Source organism: Centropristis striata, chromosome 9, assembly GCF_030273125.1.
Source record: "Centropristis striata isolate RG_2023a ecotype Rhode Island chromosome 9, C.striata_1.0, whole genome shotgun sequence".
NCBI classification, from domain to species: domain Eukaryota; kingdom Metazoa; phylum Chordata; class Actinopteri; order Perciformes; family Serranidae; genus Centropristis; species Centropristis striata.
Window position 1 is genome coordinate 3,427,808 of NC_081525.1, and position 24,920 is coordinate 3,452,727.

Genomic DNA, 24,920 nt, shown 5'->3' on the forward strand with positions numbered 1-24,920 from the left:
TATGTGTTTTAGACACGTTTCTAATGTTACCAGACGACTGAAAGCTGTTTATCAGCAGTTCTCCTCACTCAGAGAACCAGGGTTACTAAGTAACTGTAAGTTCTCTCTCCAGCTTCCCCGTAGATATGAGATATGTAGCAGAGTGGAGCGATAGTCTCTCTACTCAGAGAACCAGGGTTACAACCATAGACTGTATAAATAATGGACGCATCTTGTTTTTGGAAACAGGAAGCAGACCATATTTGGACTGTGGAGGAGCGAGAGAGATCTGATCACTGACTCAGTGCGTTTACATGAACAGTTTAATCGAGCTATGCTTGAAAATTGATTTTGCCATCTAATAGGACTTCTGTCCTTGTCTCAATTTACATGCAACTGAGAAAATTTAATAACTGACGGGAACGTGTCCTCCTCCTCCTACATGCAGGTGTAAATCCTATTCCAATCTCATTATCTTTGTGTCCTAATCAGAGTTGGAGAACTCCGACATCAGTCGGACTAACACGTTTACATGCACTTCAGTTGTCCAGTTATAGTCACATTAACCCTCTGAAATCTTGGGCTGTTATGTCCTTTAAAAAATCTGTTAGAAAATCTTCACCATGCCATGTTGGTATCAGTTTTTTCAGCGTTACCTCACCTATATGTCCTGATAATTAATGTTTAACTTTGACTTACTTGATCAAAATTTTGAACCCAAAAGAAACAAAGGAAAACATAAAATCTGATCTTGAAAATTGTGTTTCAAAACACAGAATTTTAAATGTTGCAAATATGAACACAGGTTGCAAATACAACATATAACAGGTAAAATGAGGATAATATCTAGTTCTATATTTTTATACTAAATATATTTGACATTATCTCCAGTTTAACTTGGCCGAATATCGTCAAAAAAAAATCTGGCATGGAGTTTCAAGCCAGAACTTTAGAGGGAAGCTGATGGAGAGACTCAATGTTGCTTCATTTTTATGTCTTCACGTCATGAAGAAGTAATGTGCAGGTGTTTTCATGGACTCTAGAGGGTTAAGGCAATAATTTGTTTTTTTCAAGTGTAGTGTAAACGTACTGAGTGACTCATGTTAACATTAACTGGGGTGTTCATTTTGGCAAAAAAGCTGAAAAAATCTTGACATTTTCCATGGTTTTATTGAAAATTATTTTGCTAATCAATAAGACCATGTTAACTGTCTAGATATCAGCTCTTAAATTAAACTCTTATCAGCTATTTTTGTTGTTATATTTGTCCAAACAAACATATCTTTAGTTGTAGCAGGCATTAAAATGGACAATAAATTGAAGAAAACAATGGACTAATAATTTTTTCACTGACTGTAACTTCCTGCAGAATCAGAACCAGACGAGGAGAAAACTAAAGAGTCTTTAAGAACATTTAGAGACTTCAGGGTGTTTTTGTGCTTTCTGATTTTAATTGAAGGAAACATTCAGTTGGAAAAACATTAACTTCAGGTGTTTCTGCCCTCAGGTTACTAAAGCTTATACTATAGACCAGGGATGGGCAACTTAAATGCTGCAGGAGGCCACAATGTTTCATGTTCACCACCACAGGGCCACATATAGGACCATGCACTGAACCAGATATGATAAAACTGCAATTTTAAATATGTTTACAGTGCAGTAACTCAACATATTTCATGCTCAAATGCATGTATAACAGTATAAATAGGAATACAAAAGGTTTGAAGCAAATAAAAAATAACCACTTACTGTGATTTCTTTTTTTTCAGTGCAAGAACAGCAGACCAACATTAATTGCGAAAATAAAAGTAATTTTGTGCATTTTTACACTGCACTTTTAAGATTTCATGCTCAAATGCATGTAGTTGTACTGAGGGCCACTTCAAGGGAGGGTGCGGGCCGTATGTGGCCCCCGGGCCTCCCGTTGCCCATCCCTGGACTAGAGTAAATGTACTTTTCCTCTCTGCTGACTCAGCAGCGTCTGTTTCTCTGCTTCAGATCAGATAAAGTGAGACAATAAAGAGAAACAGAGGTGAGAACTGAGACTGAAGCTTCATCTCACACACACACACACACACACACACACACACACACACACACACACACACACACACAAACACACACACACACACACACACACACACACACACACAGAGAGAGACACTAATTGAAACACGCCCCTCTCTCCTCTGGGACCTGCTACTGTTGTTGTCTCTGTCGGGGCGTCTGATTGGCTCAGATGGTTATCAGTCAGCCACTCATCATTGGCCCCGCCCCCTTCAGTGACAGGCCCCGCCCCTCCCGACCACCTGTGAGCTTTATACTTTTGTTCTTTTTTTGTAAGTAGTAATTCTCTGTGTGTTCATCAGTTTAATGTTGCAGCTGATTTTAATGAATGTTTATAATCTGTAGTAATACTTTATTATATATTATTATATAATTAATTAAGCTGTCAGATAAATGTAGTTTTATAAGTATAAAAATGTCCCTGCAAGCTGTTACGTTATTATATATGATATCATTAGATTGTCATTACTTGTGCATTCATGTAAAAACAGGATTTTACATTTTTAACTATTGACTTGTGATTATTTTTCCTATTAATTGATTGTTTGGTGAAAAAATGTGAAAATTGTGACAAAATCATATTACTAATAATGTTCAAAGGAAAAAACTCATGAAATGTTTTTAAAGGAAAAATCTGATTATGGAAGAAATGAAACAACGTGTTTGTCAGTGCAGAATTAATGTATTTTTTATTTTATTTTTATCTCATTTGTTACAGAAACATTTTTCACCACAGATGAAAATAATCAGCAAACATTTTTTTCCTTTTTTTTAAACCAAATATCACAAAGAATAAAACAATAAAAGCACCAAAAGTTCCTTCAACATGAAAGAAACTGAGTCTGGTTACTGATTCTCCTGCTGAGTCAGCAGAACTTCTTCTTCTCTGACAGAATAAAACACGTCACAGATCTTTGTAACTGATTTCAGTCCGACAGGATTATTATAAAACATATCACATTTCTCAATACATGCACATAAATGTAATTTCTAACATTTTCCATTAGATTACTCAGATTAAGATCCAAATACTTTGGATAACTTCAAAATCATCTTAAACTCTAACTGTCATAAAATACAGTTTCTAGTAATCCATCACTACCAAAACCTGCTAATAAAACTAGTTAATCTAATAATTCATTAATAATTAATTAATCAATGTGAATATCACACGAACATTCGGTCCAATAAACTTTAAAGGACGATTCTGCTGTTTTTAAAACAAAAACTTCACATCAGTAAAGACTCATGTAGTCCTGGACCAGGACCCCCTGCTGGTCTGGACTCTGTTGGAGCCAACATGGTTGACGGTCTGGACTCTCCTGGTCTGGACTCTCTGGGAGCCAACATGGGGGACGGTCTGGACTCTGTTGGTCTGGACTCTCTGGGAGCCAACATGGTTGACGGTCTGGACTCTGTTGGTCTGGACTCTCTGGGAGCCAACATGGGGGACGGTCTGGACTCTGTTGGTCTGGTCTCTCTGGGAGCCAACATGAGGGACGGTCTGGACTCTCCTGGTCTGGACTCTGTTGGAGCCAACATGGGGGATGGTCTGGACTCTCCTGGTCTGGACTCTCTGGGAGCCAACATGGGGGACGGTCTGGACCGAAGCTGGTCAGCAGGTGGAGGTTCTGCAGAAGTCCTCCACAGTCCTGCTCCAGACCATCTGAGTCCTCCTGGTCCTCCTGGTCCTCCTGGTCCTGGTCCACCTGGTCCTCCTGGTCCAGGCTGCCCGCCCGGGGCCGGGGGGCCCCCCTGAGGAGGTCCTGCTCCGTCAGCACCTGGCCCAGGAAGTGGATGTATCGGAGTGCGAGGCGCAGGATCTGGTTCTTGCTGAGCTTCCTGTCGGGGGGGTGGGTCGGGACGAGGCGCCGCAGCTCGCCGAACGCCCCGTTAACGTTCTGCTGCCGCCAGCGCTCCCGACTGTTAGAGGAGACACGACGGACGAAACGGGGACCAGGACCTGAGGAGGAGACAGGAGGGGGGTCAGCTGGAGTCCACAGGACCAGGTCTACGGTCTCACTCATTTAACATCAGTTAGACTCAGCTGCCGTTTTAAAACACGTGGTTAAAGTTGTGAATTATAACTAACTGCTTGGTTGGTTTAGGAAAAGATCCTGAAGTTTGTTATAAACATTTAATTATATTTCTTTATTCGACACAGTTAACTTTTGGTTTTAAACAGCTCCAGGTGAAAGTCTCGTGTCTGTTTGACTCGACCGACGTGGACTTTATCGCTCTTTACACCAAGTCACATGACTTCTGTAGCATCAAACGACACGTTGAAACTAAAACATGCACCGTGATGATCAGTGGTGGAAGAAGTATTCAGATCCTTTACTGCAGTAAAAGTACTAATACACACTGTGAAATTACTCCACTACAGTAAAAGTCCTGCAATCAAAACTTACTGAAGTAAAAGTACAAAAGTATCAGCATCAAAATGTACTTTAAGTATCAAAAGTAGAAGTACTCATCATGCAGAATGGATCCACTCAGAATATAATTTAGAATATATAAAACAATCTAAGTGCAGCACTTTAATGTATTTAGTTACTTTCCACCACTGGTGATGATGCACCAAAAGATTTTTGTTTTTAATAAGAACATACAGACTGATGTCTCTTTAAATCTGTTTTCCTCTATGGACTCTGGTCTGATCCACCAGGATTCAGACAGATAGAACAGGAATAAAGATACTTTTAGACTTTAATAATGTATTCATGTAATTTTAAAAGGTTTGTTTATTGAATGAATGCTCTTCCTCACTCTTAAAACTTTAAGATTTCCATAAAACCATTTTATTCTGCAGGACTTGGACATTTTTCTGACTGACGTGCTGATGATTTTGCTTCTCAAGTCTATTTTTTTTTGTTTGAATTATAATTTAACTCTGTAATGTGTCAGATTGTCTCACCGTCTCTGAGGACGATCTCACTGGGAGTCGCTCCGTGTTTCATCCTGACGCTTCGATCTGCAGACGAAAAGGTCAAAGGTCAGTGAGGACGTAAACACACAGCTGTTCTCAAACAGGATGATTATTGTTATTATTAGTGTTTGAACCATATAAACCAATAAACCAATGTAAATATTCTCAGATTTATTATTAAAAGGCCGACAAGTTACATAAAGAAACAATAAAATAAAGCAAAAAAATCATGACTTTAATATAAATATGAGTGTATAAAAGGTTTAATAAATTAATAATATCTATAATAATCATTGTCATTTATTATATATTATTATTGATATATTATTTGTTAAAAAAATGTTATTTATAAGAGACATCCCTTGAGTGAAAAATGCTCTTTGAATTAAAATAATATATTAAATAGTATTATATATATTACCATTGCTGTATTATTCATGTGTAAAAAAAAGAAGCTTATTGTAAATATTAATTAAATATAAATAATAATAATAATAATAATAATAATAATAATAATAATAATAATTAATAATTAATAATAATAAATATTTGTTATTTATAAATCACTTTTCATAGAAGAGATGAAGCTCAAAATGCTTTACAATAAAAAAACATTTTTAAAAAACGTATAAAAATGCATCATAGCAATAGATAATAAAACATTATAAAATGTAAAAATCAAAGTAAAATACAGATGCAGATTAAGAAAAGAAAACAAAATAAAAATGACAAAAATAATGCACATATGAAAAGACTGCCATTCATTTAAAACCGAATGAAAAAAGAAATATTTTAAATTCGCTTTTTTCTCGTGTGTATATTAAAATAATTATTATTATAACAGATTTCTCACCTGTTGTTCCGGGGACCGGGTGCGGACTGGATCCGGGCTGGTTCAGGTCTCCGGGTCTTGGCTGGTTTAGGTCTCCAGGTCCGGGCAGGTTCAGGTCTCCAGGTCCGGGCTGGTTCAGGTCTCCGGGGCAGCAGACAGACTGTGGTCCGGAGCTCCGGGTCCCTCTTTTATATCCGGTCCGCGTCCCTCTCGGCGTGTCGTGACGCCTCGTTTCCATGGAGACCCCGTTAATTACGGCGGGCCCATTAAAGCCGACAGACCCGGAGGTCCCAGACCCCCAGACCCCCAGACCGGCCCCCCAGGGACCCGCAGCCCCGCCCCGCCTCCTCCCCCGCAGCTGGAGTCGTGTTTTCCGGCGTCTCGTCCTCCGTCACGACCCGGAGACCCGGAGACCAGGAGACAGGGAGACCCGGAGACCAGGAGACCTGGAGACCTGGAACCAGTGGTGTAGTCTACGTGATACGCAGGTATTCGCCGTATACCAACTGGAAAAGGTGATTTCATATACAGTGGCGGTTCTAGACCAGTTTCACTGTGGGGGCCAATGAGGGGCCAGTGTTTAATCAGAGGGGCACATTAGCACATGAAAGAATGGCAAAGATGATGTTTAAGCATTCAAAATCTTTGAATGTCTTGAAAAAGACACAAAATGACCAAAAAAGACACAAAATGACCAAAAAAAAAATACACAAAATAACTAAAACAGACACAAAAAAAGAAACATAAATGACACCAATGACAAAAAAATACACAAAATGACCAAAAAAGACACAAAATAACTAAAAATGACACAACAACAGACACAAAATTACCAAAAAAAGACACAAAAAAAGACACAAAATGACTTACAAAGACATGTAAAGACATGAAAAGGATTCAAAAATGGACAAAATAGCCCCATAAGACTCCATAGAGTTAAACTATTATACAATGTACACATTCTGGGTTTCTTTTGTGTACAATGAGATATTGTTTGAACAGAAAATATGTAAGAATTGTTCCGTCGTTCATCGTTATAAATTGATCATTTTATTATTAATTTGACACAGGGGCCACAGCAGGGGCCAAAGGCTTCTTTACAGGGGCAGTGGCCCCTGGAGGCCCCTGGTTAGAACCGCCACTGTTCATATACCAGTGGTTTATTCTGATACGCCGGTATACACTCTATATAGCCTACTCGCTAGATTTTTTTCTCATATATCCACTTGATGCACGAGCATACGTAACAACATAATTTTGTGTCAGTTTTCACATGTTGATTAATTCATTAAATCAGCGGTTCCTAAACTTTTTTAGCCGCGCACCTCCTTCTATGTCCCAACGGGGTTGACGCACCCCCAATCCCCCAACAAAATGCAATAAGCTTTTTTTTATAGCCATATTAAAAGCGGCGTGTTTAATCATGCTAAAAATGACCAGAACACACGTATAACAAAATAATCACAATCACAACAATGCACTCTCACATTTGAATTCATCTGAAACACAGTTTCAATATAATACAACAAAGTTATGCGCAAACTTCCACTTTTAAGAGCAAAGAGGATGATGACAGGCTCAGGATCAGAAGCAGAAAGCACATAAGTTGGGAAAATGTTATAATATTTTGAGCCGCGTTGAACAAAAATTGCAGCAAGTTTAAATGAGTAGAGCTAACATAAACCCGTCATCATAACACAGGCTGGAAAAATGGAAGAAGATAAATTCTTCTACGCTTCATTTTAAGATGAAGTGCATTTTGAATAGCCTGCATTTATTCATTAATTAATGTTACAGTTTTTGATTTTACATTTTGCAACGGCCATTACATTTTTCATCTCGTGCACCCCCTAGCAGCAGCTCGCGCACCCCCAGGGGTCCACGCACCACACTTTGGGAATCCCTGCATTAAATCAACCCAGTCTGTGTTCACATGATTTTTAGACCTCTGAGGCTTCCGTTGACGAAAACAGCAGCAGATTGCATCCTTGTGTCTGATGCTGCATCCTAACATGTTGATAACAGACCCAGTCTGTCACAACGCTCTCAGGACGTATACTGGAGGCTACGCACAGTGGCGGTTCTACACAGGGGCCTCCAGGGGCCACTGCCCCTGTGAAGAAGCCCTTGGCCCCTGCTGTGGCCCCTGTGTCAAATTAATAATAAAATGATCAATTTATAACGATGAATGACGGAACAATTCTTACATTTTTTCCGGTCAAACAATATCTCATTGTGCACAAAATGAACCCAGAATGTGTACATTGTATAATAATTTAATTGTGCAATAAAAGCTTGTGTATATATAAAAAAAAAGATCATTCTCACTCTACTGCACTTTCAAAATAGAAAAAGTAATTGTGCACAAAAATGAGAAATGTCATTGTTGTACAAAATTATTGTTGATGAGTGTCATTGTTTCAATCAATGTATTTGTATCTTCCAAATATACTTAAATTGGATTTTTAAATAACCTAAAATAAAGGGTTTGAATGCTTAAATATCATCTTTGGTATTTTTTTTAATGTGCCCCTCTGATTAAAAACTGGCCCCTGCTTGGCCCCCACAGTAAAACTGGTCTAGAACCACCACTGGCTATGCATTAGTGAATATGAATCAGATTAAGATGTTTTTTAGTTCAAGAATAAAAAAACATCTGAATCCAAATTATCAGCATGTTAGGATGCAGCATCAGACACAAGGTGGTGATGGTGCTGAGGTGTTGCTCCAAGATGGTTGTTGTAAGACGTGTTGCTCTGGGACGGGAGAGTACGAGTATAGACAGTATAACCACTGCAAAAAATTAGACTACACCACTGGTTGAAGGCTGATACTGATGGGAAACTTTAACCCTTTGATGCACAACACATTTTAACCCCTTCTAATGCACAACATGGGTCAAAAATGACCCTCATTCATTCCCCATGTTATTTCATGCTGGCTGTGTGTTTCTGTGATCTTTCTTTTGATATCAACTTAATTTATGATTGAATATTCCAAGTATACTTTAAATATCTTGTTTTTGATAACAACAGATCATTATTTCCATTTTACCTCTCATACTTTATGAAGAAAGAAGTTTTTGTATTATTACATAGCTAACTACTTGGCTGAGTAGCTTGCTAAGCTAACTACTTAGCCAAGAAGTTAGCTTAGCAAGCTACTTAGCCAAGAAGTTAGCTAAGTAGTTCACTTAGCAAGCTACTTAGTCAAGAAGTTAGCTAGGTAGTTAGCTTAGCAAGCTACTTAGCTAAATACTTATCCAAGAAGTTAGCTATGTAGTTAGCTTAGCAAGCTACCTAGCCAAAAATGGATATGGGTCATTTTTCACCCATGTTGTGCATTAGAAGAGTAGTGACACAAAAAGGGATTTTATTTAAAAAATGAATAAAGGAAAACATAAAAATTAGGATGTATGATGATCAAAAACAAACTAATTGAGGAAAACCTGGAATACTGAATGATGAAATTAAATTATTGCAAAGATATAGAACATAAAAACTCGCACATATCGGGTCACTTTAGACCATGTTGTGCCTCAAAGGGTTAACATCTGCATCAGTTTGTTAGAGACAGCTACAGTCCTGACTGTCCTCTCTGATGTCTCCTGCTTCATATTTCTCTTTATTAGGGAGATAAACACCAGTTTATTCTTTTTTACATTTTATAGAAGTTAGACCTGTTGTTCAGTTAATAAGACACTATTTGGAACATATTTCACTGGATTTATAATAAAATATGGTTAAATCTCGACCTGAAAAGTAAAGCTGACAGCTTAATGTAGTGACGTAAAATTCCAATATTTGCCTTTAAAATGTAGTGGAGTATAAAGGTATAAAGTATAAAGTTTCATGTCTGGACTTACTCAAGTACACTAGAAGTACCACAGATGTGTAGTTAAGTATAGTACTAGATTAAATGTACATAGTTAGCCTCCATTCCACCAATTATTTAAAGCTCTAATACCACACAATTACTCCACACAAGTAAAAGTACTGCAGTCAAAACTTACTGAAGCAAAAGTACAAAAGTATCAGTATTTTTTTTTATTGTCAATTGCATGTTACAAAGTAAAGAACAAACATTTACAATAAGATGACTGAATTTACAAACATAAATAAACAAAACAATATCAGAAAAAAAAGAAAAAATAAAATAAAACTTGGGTCTGATAAGGGGTTGGAATAAATTTGAAAAGACAAAGTCATCTTAATATTTTGTCAATTTACAATTATTGAGTTTTAGGATTCCAGTGATATTTTAATACATTTTTAAATCACTATTTTAAAGGAGGGCAATTTTTTTAGGCAAATCATTTTATGGATTTAATATTTATATTTTATTTATTTGTATATTAACTAAGTTACTTATAGAAGTTTCATTATTTGTCAAATTCAGTGGTGGAAACAGTATTCAGATCCCTCACTTAAGTAAAAGTACTTATACCACACTATGAAATTACTCCACTACAGGTCATGTTATATCTCGACCTGAAAAGTAGCTAAAGCTGTAAGCTAAATGTAGTGGAGTAATAAGTAAAATATTTGCCTCAAAATGTAGTGAAGTAGAAGTATAAAGTTACATAAAATAGAAATATTCAAGAACAGGTACCTCAAATTTGTACATTACACGAGTAAATATACTTAGTTATATTCCACCACTGCATGTATAGTAAAACATAAAAAAGAAAGCTACAAAAATTCAAATGGAACCTTTTTTTCTTCTTCACTTTTTCTACATACTTGAGAAAAACATGATCTTCGAATCAGGATGTATGCGCAGACGTTTAATATATATATATTTTTTTTAAATCACAGCCAGCAGTGTGTTTTCTTTATTTCATTACAACATGTCCCCCAGAGGTTTAAACATGGTCGACGTCTGAACACAGCTTTGTACAATGGAAACGGCATTTAATTGCTACTATGAAGTTAGTATTCTTGATTGTTGAAATTAAATCCGTGTTGACTGGCGAGTTGTGGGTGGCGTTGCTAAACTAACGTGGCGAGACCGTTTTTCTGCTTGTTTCTGTCATTTTAACACCCTTTTATTGTTCATAATGTGTCGTTTTACATGGGGAAAATGAGGCGTATCCCTGGGACGCATGGACAGAGAGTTTACTGCCTCCTTTGCAGATGTTAATGCATTAATGACGCAGGATGCATACGGAGCAAAATCTCTGCATGAGAGTGTGGAACATCTACAAGGTCTCATCTGAACCTGCAGACACTCAGAGCCTCCTCACAGAAAGAAACTCAGAGGCTAATGTACATATCATGCTTCATGCTTCATGCATGGGCTTACTTTTGTGTCTTTATTATGCAACCAAATCAATTAAAATGTTTAATTGAAAGTAAAAAACATTATGATTTATTAATGTCATTCAAAATCAAATTAGTTTGCAAATTCAAAAGTTTAGTTTGCTTTGGAGTCCAAAAGTTTAAACAACAAGCACAAATTTTAGATTTACAAACAAAACTTTTAGATTTGCTGACACTTTGTTCACAGATATTTTAGCTCTTAAAATCTTTCACATGATTTAAGTGTGGAACGTTTGGCAATCAAACCTATAATCATCATAATAACAATAATAGAGACACAAAAGTCACCACATATTAGCGTTTTCTGGCAGCTGATCTTCTGAGTTTCTGTCCACAGGAGAGACTCTCAGACCTGCAGAGGACACAGAGACACTGAGGAACCATATGGCCAGAACCTAAACCCAGGATAAAGAGGTTCAGTGAAGGTGGTGTTGATGGTGTGGAGGTGGATCAGAGAGTCAGAGGAGACTCTGTAGAAGGACAGAGAGCCAGCAGGACAGTCCACATACACTGCTACTCTACCAGAGGAGGAGGAGGAGGAGGAGGAGGAGGAGGAGGAGGAGGAGGAGGAGGAGGAGGAGGAGGAGGAGAGGTCTGTTCTTCTCTTATTGTGGCAGACAGAGTAACCACTATCAGAGCAGTTCAGACTCCAGGACTGATCATTCCATCCAAACACACAGTCTTCACTGTTTCCTCTCCTCCTGATTCCTCTGTAACTCACTGATATATCAACACTTCCTCTCCACTCGACCTCCCAGTAACAGCGACCAGTCAGACCAGTTCTACACAGCAGCTGACACCAGTCAAATCTGTCTGGATGATAAGGATATGACTGATCCTCAACCACATATGTCACCTTCCTGTTGTTGTCAGACAGTTTGAGTCTTCTGTGTACTGTGTTTGTGTCCAGTTCCAGTTCACAGACATCTGATGGAGAGAACAAGACACAAAACAGCTGCAGGTTATCATCTGCTGATTTATCAACAACTTTACTGACAATTACTGAAAGAAAACCATTCAAAGTTTCACAGTGTAACAGTAAGTTAACATGAGAGTCAACACGTCAGTAATATTGTGTGTTTTTCCTCGTGTGGACTCGAGGATGACAGCTGATGGAGATCCACATCAATAAACATTTTTTCAGCTTTATTCAACTGTTCTTAGCACATTCAGCACAAAATTCAGACCTTTGACCATCAAATGCCAAACTGTCCACTGCTACAGAAAACCTTCACCACAGTCTGGATTTTTAAATGACTATCAGAGGGCTGTGGCTCCGTTTCATTGACCAGGGGCCAGAAGCAAAACAACTCACCACACTGTTGGGAATGGCAGGAGCAAGTTTGATATTGGCAAATATTAAATATTAAAATTAATATTTAATAATAATATTTAACAGTAATAATTATTAATGTTAATTAAATTATTAATAATCAGTTATTAATATCGGGGCACCACCCTGTGAACAGGGACCAATAACCAAACTGTGAAAAATAGTCTCATAAAAGGGGTGTTCACTATAAAGAAATATCAATATTCTAAAATATTAATAATTATAATAGGAACATTGAAAGGTGAAATTCAAGCACTGACCTTCACAACCAGCTGTTATTACAACACTCATGCAAACAATCACAAACAAATGCTCTTTAAATCCAAAAACAAGTTTAGTTTACTTAAGCAAAATTGATTAAACCAATAAAATTTAAATCAATCAACATTTATATTCTAAACTACGAATCACATCTATTAAAAATGGTTACAACAGCAAAACCAGGCTTCAAGCACTCAGATTATATGTGTGTGTGTGTGTGTGTGTGTGTGTGTGTGTGTGTGAGAGAGAGAGAGAGAGGAGGAGCGAGAAGGCAAGAGCCGAAATGGCGGGCGTATTCCTGAGAATGACGTCACAGCCGGCGACAGGCTCGGGGAAGTCTCAAGGGAGAGAAAAGGGGAGGAGACAGTAACAAGAGCCAAAATGGCGGCTAGGCTCCAGCAGTCTCAGAGAGGGGTGTGCTACACGCTTCGGCCGCACGGCGTCGCGGTACTGAACCACCTCGACGCACGTGATGCGGACTTTGAGCGTCTGCACGTATACACTTTTACAACATCGTGCAACAGTGGATGTAAATGTAAATGTGTGTGTACGAGCGTTAGTAAGAGAAAAAGAGAGAGAGAGAGGGAGAGAGAGAGAGAATGAATGGACGTAGGGGTGAATGAGAAACTCACCGTCACAGAACACAGTAATCGCCTTTTATCGCAGGGAACTCGGCGAGTGAGCGTGCTACCGACAGCCACCTCACAGATTGTTTCACTGATAAAATACGAGTTATTGTCTCTGCGGGCGGTGATTTAACAACACAGCAGTGACCACCACCGTGGTAAACAGATCAATATTCTGTGCGATCGCACAGACACAGTCAAAACAGTACAGGTATACGCACGCCCGCCGATAGGGGGGGACAAACGGGTCTGCTGTCCCGGGCCCAGGGTAGGGGGGGGCCCAGAACTGGGCCCTCATTAAATTATGGAATGATTGAAAAAATAAAATGAAATAGGCCTATTTGTGGAAAAAATATGTAATATTTATTTGAGTTAAAAGCTTTTTATTTGTTTTCTTCCTAATTGTCCTTGAACTAGTGGTCAAGAACCCCCCCACCCCCAACACAAAATGGTTTGGCCACTGATCAAACTTTGATGTTGCCGTTTGATTTGAAGTTCGCTCAAAATGTCCGGTAAACACAAGTCCGATGCTCAGAAACGGAAAGAAAAGAGAAGACGAGAAGAAGAAAATGGAGGCCTTATTTTATGAACAAATATTTAAAAAAAAGGTGGTGACGGTGAAGCTGGGACTAGTAAAGTGAACGTAGAGCAATGTAAGAAACAGCGCAGCCAATGTTTAAAGCCTTGTAAAGTAACCTAACAAGCTCGCTCTAATGTTAACGTCCATTAGCTTGTATGAAAGCCTGACACAACACGTTATCTTTGACAGAAACAAAGTTTGGTAGCTCCGTCAGAGAGGATGAGACAGAGAGGGGAGAGATCCAGCAGCTGTCAGGTGACAGAGAGAGTGATGCGGGAGGAGAGGAGGGAGAGAGAGAGAGAGAGAGAGAGAGTCATTTATAGTTTATTTATTTAGTCAGTTATTTTCCTGCTAGTGTCAGAATTCCAATACATATGAAGAGTGTATTTAGCAACAGCGTATGTGTAGTTTGTTAATCTTAACCATTATTGTCTCTTGTCAAAGAGAGATGTGAGGAGAGGAAAGGAGGGGAGAGGAAGAGCAGAGGAGAGGAAGAGCAGAGGAGAGGAACAGGAGAGAATGTTTTTGCTTGCAATGTTTTATTAAATTAATATTTAATTTATTTTTAAGAATAAAATAGATACATAAAGCTCATTGCACAAATAGGCTATCTGCAAAAAAGCTTTTTGTAAATCAGGGATATTATACTTGAAAGATGGGAATTAGCCCCTTATTTCAAAATATACACTCATAATCTGCAGGGTAAATAGCTGCACATTTAGTCATGGCTTATAAAGAAAGAGGAGAGGAGAGGAGAGGAGAGGAACAACAAGAGAAAAGGAGAGATCTGGGCGCGGGGGGGCCCATCAAAGATAATCTCGTCCTGGGCCCAGGCAAGACTGTCAGCTGGCCTGGGTATACAGGTATAAGCAACACACAAGGTAATTAGGAGTCGGAGGTCCGCTAACTTATACACCAACAGCACAAATGGTCTACTAATTAAATAAACCTATACTCTGCCCAGACAAAGAGAGCCTCTTACTTGAATCGCGCTTGTAGCGATTTGAAGTGGAGATTGCTCCCACAAGTTACTTGGATCCAACTGTGTTTAATAACGCAGTAATAGCTATGTTAGGTAATAGTAAGAGGCTTGGCTCGTCCCGCGAGTTAAGAAACTGTTATCTATTAAAGAAAATAAAAAAAAATCGGCGGCCGTGGATCTTCTTTACACAACCGGGGGTCGTATTGAAGAGGCCGAATTTTGTGCCGCTGTTGCTTTTAAAGCCACAGTGACATTACCGGATCTCTCTGGTCTCGACCAATGGGGCCTGAGCTGGAGCTCCCATGTGCTCAGGTTCAGATCAGACTGCCTGATCTCATCAAGGGGCCCGCATGATTTCATTACGGGGGTTCCGGCCCTCATGGTCTTCCTTTGTTACAAAGGGCAGGGGTCAGGCTTTGTTATTGGCATGTAGGCCCAAAGTTAGGTTTGAAACCTTCCATGTAGGCCTGGCCTTTGTTTGTAAGCCCAAGGTGAACCCCAACAACACGAATATGCAAAGACATTGTTTTCTTGTGCATATGTGTCGTACATCTGGTCCCAGTCAGGGAGGAACTGGAAGGTAAATCTACCTAAACTCACTTCATTCAACTTCTCAACATCTTCTACATTTATAATGCTGTTTTGTTTATAACTTGTAGGTTTCTGAACACTGATTTATTTAAAAAAAAACATCCAGAGAAGAAAAGTGAAGGAACACAAAAACTTTTATCTGTCAAACTTATGAAGTTTACGAGCAGCACCTGAAGGCAACAAAACTCTTGTATTAAATCAGTGAGAGTCAAAAGAAGAAGAAACAAAGTCAGCTTTCTGTTGGCTCCACTCTTATTGAAATGTATTTATTTTAGTTTTGTTGTCATCCAACTTGAGTCAAGAAGATGTCTAAATGTAACATGTGCAGCTGAGTTCTGATGAATGAAGCTGAAACACACTCACACTTCCTCAGACCAGGTCTCAACCACTGCAGTCCACCATGGTCCATCCTGCAGGAAGAGACAGTCACTATCAACTTCATATCACCATTAAACATGAACTAGAGACACTCAGTTAGAGACAGATCTGCTGTCGGTCCACCTGTCCATAATTGAGTGTCCAGCTGTCCACACCTGAATGTCCACCTGTCTGTCCATACCTGAGAGTCTCCAGTCTCCAACGTGGATCCTTCAGTCCAGCAGACAGAAGCTTCTCTCCTGAGTCTCCTGGATGATTGTAGCTCAGGTCCAGCTCTCTCAGATGGGAAGGGTTGGAGCTCAGAGCTGAGGCCAGAGTAGCACAGCCTTCCTCTGAGATCATACAGCCTGACAGACTACACACACACACACACACACACACACACATGCTAGATGCTAGATTCACATTTGTATCCTTGTAAAATTTTGCTTTAGATGCTCAAAAGCATAAAGCTGTACACATAGTGGCCCTCATTTATCAAACGAGCGTACGTGAGAAAGTGAGCGTAAAGTGGGCGTAAGATGATTTCTACGCAAGCCTCGGCATTTATCAATTTGGACGTGAGCGGACGGTACGATCAGATCTCACGTCTGCTCTCAGCTCGTGTACGCAAATTTGAGTCAGCGTGAAGTCCACACGTCTGAGTTGGAGAATTGATCTTAGACTATTGTATCGATGCCTGGAGCTGATAAAACTCTGTGGTGTTTTGATTTTTAATAGTGACAATGCAAAACATGTTTAGACTACATCATTTATCATTAAAACATTATCCAAAATTAAATACACCCTGCGATCGTGAAATTCTTTAAACAGAATACCAGCCAAGGATATTAAATGTTGTTGTCTTCTGCTATCTCCGACACCGGAGCGTCAGCGTCTCCTCCACCAGCGGTGCTGCCCGAATAGAAACATTTCCAATCAGCGCTGTCACACACTCCTCTGACTAGGACATCATTATTAGTAAATGTAAAGAGGTGAATAATATATCGCCATCATAACAATAGCAATATTCGGATATTATATAGATTATTAGGCTTTACATTTCACGATGTAATTACTCAAACCTCGCCGGGAGTTTAATAGTCCGCTACTCTGCTGACAGCACCACTGATTTCCTTCTTTTTCACTTTTTATGCTGCCAAACAAAACAAGTTTGTTGTGTTGCTGCTGTTGTACGTCAGCGTTTCACTTTCTGACTGAGAAATCCTCTTTTTTTTAATTAAAACTTACTTTAAAACATTGTTTACCTCCTTCAACCAAAAAGCTGAAAACTGTTAAGTCCGTGCTCCAAATGTAAAATATTCAGTGAACTTGTTTGAGTTTATAACTATAAGTACTTTTATTTCATAAACCTCGGTCGCTGCGTATTTCTTTAATATGTCTATATTGCCCCTATTGTTAATTGTAACGGTGCACTTTGCTAATAAAGTTGACTTTAGAGGGTGAAAAAATCCTCTTTTTGGCCGCATTGCGTCCTTCGGTGTCGTAAACTCTGAAGGCGAGTCTTCTGAATCCGGTATATATTAGGACGTGGTATTTAAATTACGCATGTTTCGAGCCGCCACATTTATCAACATCCGATCATTCTTACACTGTGATTGGCGAGATACGATCGTTTGATAAATCACACGTGGACCCTGTCGTAAGACCAAATATACACTCAGATCTGCGCTGGTTTCTACGCTCGCTTGATAAATGAGGGCCAGTGGGTTTACTTCTAAAAATACTTTCATTCTGACCTGAGAGTTTCCAGTCTGCAGTGTGGACTCTTCAGTCCAGCAGAAAAACTCTTTACTCCTGAATCCTGCAGGTCGTTGTTACTCAGGTCCAGGTGTCTCAGACTAGAGGACTGGGAGCTGAGGACTGAGGACAGAGTTTCACAGCTTCTCTCTGAGAGGTTACAGCCACTCAGCCTGGAGAGGAATCAGCAAAACATGAGAGAACAAATATAGACAATGGAAACTAGATTTTATCTGGATAGTGATGTGAGCACCTACAGAGCTTTGTTGGAGGCTTTGACCACTGGCAGCAGCCTCAGAAGAGCCTCCTCTGAAGCAGAGTATTTCTTTAGGTCAAAGACGTCCAGATCTGTTTCTAATGACAGTAAGATGAAGACCAGAGCTGACCACTGAGCAGGAGACAGTTCATCTGTGGAGAGACTTCCTGATCTCAGGGACCATTGGATCTCCTCCACTAGAGACTGATCATTCAGTTCATTCAGACAGTGGAACAGGTTGATGCTTCTCTCTGGAGACAGATCCTCACTGATCTTCTTCTTGATGTATTCGACTGTTTTCTGATTGGTCTGTGAGCTACTTCCTGTCTGTGTCAGCAGACCTCTGAGGAAAGCCTGATTGGTCTCCAGAGAAAGACCCAGGAGGAAGCGGAGGAACAAGTCCAGGTGTCCATTTGGACTCTGTAAGGCCTTGTCCACAGCACTCTGGTAGAGATGTTTTAGTTTAGGATTGGAGGTTGGTTGTTCTTCTTCCATCAGATTGACTCCAGAGTTGATGAAGGTCAGATGGACATGAAGAGCAGCCAGAAACTCCTGAACACTCAGATGGACGAAGCAGAACACCCTGTCCTGGTACAGTCCTCTTTCCTCTCTAAAGACCTGTGTGAACACTCCTGAGTACACTGAGGCTGCTCTGATATCGAAGCCACACTCTGTCAGGTCTGAGTCATAGAAGATCAGGTTTCCTTTCTGCAGCTGATCAAAAGCCAGTTTTCCCAGAGACTCAATCATCTTCCTGCTCTCTGGATTCCAGTGTGGATCTGTCTCGGCTCCTCCATCATACTTGACGTTCTTCACTTTGGACTGAACCACCAGGAAGTGGATGTACATCTCAGTCAGGGTCTCGGGCAGTTCTCCTCCCTCTCTGGTTTTCATCAGATCCAGAACTGTAGCAGAGATCCAGCAGAAGACTGGGATGTGGCACATGATGTGGAGGCTTCGTGATGTCTTGATGTGGGAGATGATTCTGTTGGACTGCTTCTCATCTCTGAATCTCTTCCTGAAGTACTCCTCCTTCTGTGGGTCAGTGAACCCTCTGACCTCTGTCACCATGCCAACACAGTCAGCAGGGATCTGATTGGCTGCTGCAGGTCGTGTGGTTATCCAGAGGCGAGCAGAGGGAAGCAGTTTCCCCCTGATGAGGTTTGTCAGCAGCACATCAAGTGAGGTGGACTCTGTGACATCAGTCAGGATCTGTGTGTTGTGGAAGTCCAGAGGAAGTCGACACTCATCCAGACCATCAAAGATCAACACAACTGGGAATTCTCCAAACCTGCAGATTCCTGCTTCTTTGGTTTCAGTAAAGAAGTGATGAACAAGTTCCACCAAGCTGAACTTTTTCTCTTTCAGCACATTCAGCTCTCTGAAAGTGAATGGAAATGTGAACATTATGTCCTGGTTGGTTTTGTCTTCAGCCCAGTCCAGAGTGAACTTCTGTGTTAAGACTGTTTTCCCAATGCCAGCCACTCCCTTTGTCAGCACTGTTCTGATTGGTTCATCTCTTCCAGGTGAGGCTTTAAAGATGTCTTCTTGTCTGATTGTTGTTTCTGGTCTGTCTGGTTTCCTGGATGCTGTTTCAATCTGTCTGACCTCATGTTCCTCATTGACCTCTACAGTCTCTCCCTCTGTGATGTAGAGCTCTGTGTAGATTTGATTCAGAAGGGTTGGGTTTCCTGCTTTAGAGATCCCCTCAAACACACACTGGAACTTCTCCTTCAGGTTAGACTTCAGTTTACGTCGGCACACTGCAGCACAAGTTCCTGAATGAACAAACAACAAATGAAATCAGTGAGTGCATTCTTTAATGCAACATGTAAGTGTAACTGTAGAGTTTCTGCTCCCCCATCAGTTTTATTCAGCTTATCAGTTGAGGACAAACAGCTTCTGATCTGATGCAGATGTGTGCAGCATATTTACAGCAGAGATTGGAAATGTAAACTCCATTTCATCTTTCATCATTTTAAATTGTAGAGAAATCCACTTACTGCTCTGCAGACAGTCAGCCAGCTCCTCCTGCTTCATTCTTCTCAAGAAGTGAAGTGTGATCTTCAGAAACTCCTCTCTGCTTCTTCTCCTCTGCTCCTCATCCTCACCCTCTAACACCTCCTCATCCTCCCTCTGACTCTCTAAACCTTTTGGGTAATCTGGACACAGAACCTTCTGGATCTTCTTCAGCTCGTTCTTCACAAAAGTGATGATGTTTTCCTCCAGCAGCTGGAGCAGAATATTATATGAATGAAACAATCAAACTAAAATCACAGAAGCAAACATCAGCTCCATGTTGGACAGACTAACAGTCCACTGGTCTAAACAGTGCAGCATGGAGATGATTGTGAGCAGAACATATGTAAAAGTAGCTGTTGTACATGTACAGACCACAAATATGGAGTCCAGGTGTGTTTGATGCTGCTGGGCAGAGTGACCACCGGGAACCTCTGAGCTCTCCTGGTCCACTCTGTGGAGGAATCATGAACGATCAGCTCACATTATGTCTGTCCACACAGAGACACACACAAGATCAAGAATAATGACTAGATGTTTGGAGGTGAACAGTGAATCAGATGACTCCCTGTAGTGATAAAGGTTTACTCATCCTGCTGATCCCACTGAGACTCAACAGCTCAGTCTGCAGCTTTTTGTAGCTTTCAGCTCACTGTTTTCTTCCCAGTCAGTTTGGTTTAGTCCCAACAGCTCTCACCAACCCTCCATATAACTCTCCCTTCCTCACTGTACACTACTGAAGAGCCCTGTTTTCATTATCAGTTTGAAATCCTCACCTTTGATCAACAGAGTGGTGTTCATCTTTGAACGATATAGGACGACCCATAGACCAGTCACTCTTCATGGATACACAGCTGGGTTCAGGTTTTTCCACCTTCCACCTTACAGAAACACAAGATAAATTCTGCACTGAACCCACAACACATTTTTAACATTTTCTATGATTTATGATAATCATTTAATTTTGACACTCCTCAGTTCAAAACTGTATTCAATGCACTGTGCCGTATGAATTTATTCTGTGGGGTGACCACAATGGTTGATAGTAATAAGCTCTAATAAGTAGATGTATATATATCAATACACATTCAGTAGTTTTGCGCCAGAGGTTTGATTGGGGGGGATTAAGTTATCCAGCTCTGTAATGCCTTCAGAGGTAGAAACAGGATCGTAAAATTGTCAAGACTGCTGAAGGTCGGATCGATGTGAACCGGCGGAGCCAGTAAGATGTAAAATATGTAACGTATCATTAGAAACACGCCCCTCACTTGATTCCAATATTGGTGGAATCTGTATGAATATCCTATGATGAAAAAAGCCAGCACAGCTTTTATACAGAAATATGGAGTGAATTTTGCGGAAACACAGTCTGAAAGGAGCTGGTGAGTGTGAATAATGATGGTGGAGTGATTGGATTGCTGAGCTCTGACATGGAGAAGAGTCCTGGACAGTTAGAGATCCTCATCTCACCTCTGAGCTTTGGTCTGGCCGTCATGTTTCCCACACAGAGTGGTTTCAGAGGGAGGGTCTCCCTCCTCTCTGTCCTCACACTGATCCATAGCAGAGTCCACACCTGCAGGGAGAGATTCACTCTGTCACTGCAACAACACGAGAGGTGAAGACACATGAGCCTGTCTGCATCAAAGAAGCTCAGGTGAAACAGGTGACCAGCTCTTCTTTTCTGTTAAACTCTCTGATATTTAATATCCTGAACACAAACTCAACATTAATGTGTGAGTTCATTCTTCAAAACTTTAGCAGCAGTGACTGTTTCCTTTCTGATTTCTTGTCTACTTAACATTTTGTTTATTCCTATTGTAACTTGTGCAGAGTATTTGAGTTTCAAATATCAAATATTTTTGTTAATAATATTATTATGGGTCATAACTGCACAACTAGGTTACAGGTAGCTCAACCTGCTTCAACCAGATAAGAAGTTGCTAACAGCTATCTCAACTAGCCAACAACCAGTTTATAACTGGTTAACTTGAACCAATCTATAACTATCTTACAGACATATCATAACCTACAACTAATTTAAAATAAGCTTAACTTGCTTAAAACTAGCTCACAATTGGCCTACAATGAGATAAACTTGATTATAGCTAGCAAAACACTTGCTGAACTTGCCAACAACTAGCTCACAACTAACTCAACTACATTATAACTAGCTACACATTGGCTGAACTAGCCTGCAACTAGCTTACAACTAACTCAAGTAGATTATAACTAGCAAAAAAATGGCTGAACAAGCCAAAAAGTAACTTACAACTAGCTCAACCAAATTATAATTCGCAAAAAGATGACTGAACTACACAAATAGTACCTGTTCTAACTCATCTAGGTTATAATTAGCTAAAATATGGCTGAACTAGCCTACAACTATCTTACAACTAACTTAACTAGAATGAACTAGCTAAAACTGGCTGAACCAATATTTCAACTACATCATAACTAGCTAAAAAAATGTCTAAACTACCCTGCAACTATGATCTATCGTAGAAAAAATACTGGAAAAGACCTGTTGTTTTGAGGTCAGTATAATATTATTGTTTATTGTAATTAATTGAACATTCATTATTATTTTTATTTAATTAAACTTTATTACATTTTAATGTAAATATTGTTGATAACCAGACATCATGATGAACAGAATGTTGTTATTGTTCATAAGTGGACATTATTGTTGTGAATAAATTAACTTAATTATTTAAAATAATTGAACATGAGGGCTACTGCTACAATATTGTTGAGATCAATTAATGTTATTATTTTATGCTTAACTTTAAATTATTTATGCTGAACTACATGTTAATATTGTTTTTAAACAAACATTATGAATGGCTGAACATTATTAATGTTGAAAACCTAATGTTATTGTTATTTACTTAAGTTACCAATTATTGTTAATAATAGCACATTATTATTGCCAATGGCTCAACATTATACCTTTTAATTTTTGAAATTTGCTGGTTTGACCCAAATATAACGTGTAATGTATTTTATATTTTAAAATATATATCCTATTAAAACATTCATCCACTTGTATGTATTTTATTGATAATTAAAAATATTTTACTTATGTACGTACAACAACCATAATGTTATATGTTGTCTATTTATCAGATAATGACATTTCTTTCTATTATAAATTTACTTTAGATTTACTGTTATTACTGAATCATTTTATTTATAGATCTAATGTATTATAGGAGATGACATTATATTACTCCTGCGTTATTAGTCTGCGTGCTGCAACACCTGAATTTGTTCTCTGTAGATCAATAAAGTTTTATTCAATGTTATAAAGAGAGGATTTACTGCAGCACTTTGAACTGCTTGGACCTCATAAACTGATAAATTATTGATATTTCATCTTAAATACATTCATTAATAATTGACAGTACAAAATAACACATAGGCTACATGAAGCATTTCAGCAGTTTCACAGTTTCTTGTACTGTTCTGTACTAGATTTTACAGACAAAACAAAGAGTTTATAAAATCTGATGTGTTGTTGAAGTTCAAGCTGCCGTGTATCAAGTCACAAACAAGCAACTACTTCGATAGGTTTTGATAAGTGTTTAAACTTTTGAAACACTGTTGAACAGAAATCATTGTGCTTGTGTTGTTGGAGCAGCTGGTGATCCTGAACATGGAGGCTAACTGTTAGCACAGAGCTGAGCTCTTCTTAGTACAAACTGCAGCTTTACACACACAAACACCTGCATTTCTGATTTTCACAGTTTGATTAAACTAACATGAGATCAGAGATCAGCTGAGAATCATTCAACAAATGTCACTTACCAAAAGTTTAACACGGAGGAAGCATCTGCGTCACAACGAGGGACAGAGTGAAGGAACCAGAGAGACTTTGACTTTTAATCTCCCTTATCAAAACATGACTATGGAGCCAGTTACAGCACTTTATGACACTAATAAAAAAGAGACCAACCCAACACATATAAAACATTAAAAGTCCTTTTCACAGGTAGTGAACCAGTTTAGTCCCCTCTAACTACAAACAGCTCCATCTACACACATCTTCTGCAACATATCAAAGTAATTCACAAAAACATAAATTCAGTTTCTGAACTTCCTTCTGTCTTTGTGCTGCTGCAACACCAGAATTTGTTTTCTGGGGTTCGAGTAAACTGTCTGAGAATGTTGTTGCCAATTCTGCTGTTGTCAATCGTATTACCTCACCTCCTGTTTTACTATTTTTTGTTTTACTATTTCACCCCAATTATTGCTGCTCATTCTGCTATTTACTCTCTGCTGCTCTCCTAGTTTTGTTGCTTCTAAATCCCTTTAAAACAAAAGCTTGAGAGCTAACAGCTTCTCCTGCGAGTGCAAAATACCAAAATAAAACATATGCAATGTTAGTTTATACTCGGGCCGCAACTAATGACTATCTTCATAGCCAAATAGTCATCGATTATTGAAACGATTAGTCGAATAATCGGATAATTAACTGCACAATTACTTCATGGCTCTTATTTTCCTATGAAGATTTTACATTTAGTTGGATGTTTTTTTAAAGCATGTGCTGACTAACAATAAAGACAATAAATATGAGTTTATTCAAAAAATGTAAATAAGAAGGTCAATGAAAAGAATCAATACTCTCTATTTTCATAATGAGCCAACAGGTCTACAGATATGAATATTAAGTCATTAAAGGATTCTTCCATTGAAATCCTGAAGTCACATATGTTCATATGTTCTCAATCATATTTTGTTTTGATCCTTTTTCAGATTTTCCTGGACATGTGTTGCCTTTCAGCGCCCTCAGGTGGTGGAAACATCCTACAACATCCTGATGTTAATGCAGCTTTTCAATGTTTGGGCCATAATTGTTTAAGACTGACTAAAATGCCATTAAAACAATAAAAAACTTGAACAGAATTTCAACTTTAAAATACTGAGGGGGCATGTTAATGTACCTGGACCAAGGTAAAGCTCCATCAGGTACAGAGCACACAGCAGACTGGACAAAGTCATTTTGTTATTTGCCTTCACACCC

The 24,920-nt window shown here is 39.1% G+C and overlaps 1 protein-coding gene across 1 annotated transcript; it reads right to left on the reverse strand.

Moving 5' to 3' along the window:
- Positions 1-10,598: 10,598 nt before the first annotated feature.
- On the reverse strand, positions 10,599-23,778 carry LOC131977522 (NLR family CARD domain-containing protein 3-like). The gene is made up of 10 exons (XM_059340869.1): positions 23,702-23,778; positions 21,365-21,467; positions 20,671-20,775; positions 20,270-20,348; positions 19,879-20,107; positions 17,877-19,653; positions 17,619-17,792; positions 16,061-16,234; positions 15,865-15,911; positions 10,599-12,055 (listed from the first exon to the last, which is right to left on the reverse strand). Exons 2-10 carry the CDS (start codon positions 21,451-21,453, stop codon positions 11,475-11,477), a joined length of 3,255 nt encoding a protein of 1,084 aa, XP_059196852.1. The 5' UTR covers positions 21,454-21,467; positions 23,702-23,778; the 3' UTR covers positions 10,599-11,474.
- Positions 23,779-24,920: the final 1,142 nt, after the last annotated feature.

What these genes read in the sequence shown, in the direction of transcription:
- LOC131977522 (XM_059340869.1), bottom strand. Translation starts at nt 21,453, where the DNA reads ATGGATCAGTGTGAGGACAGAGAGGAGGGAGACCCTCCCTCTGAAACC. An exon ending in CACCACTCTGTTGATCAAAG is followed by an intron (nt 20,349 to 20,670) that starts GTGAGGATTTCA and finishes ATTCCTCCACAG; the next exon opens with AGTGGACCAGGAGAGCTCAG. An exon ending in ACCTGGACTCCATATTTGTG is followed by an intron (nt 20,108 to 20,269) that starts GTCTGTACATGT and finishes ATTCTGCTCCAG; the next exon opens with CTGCTGGAGGAAAACATCAT.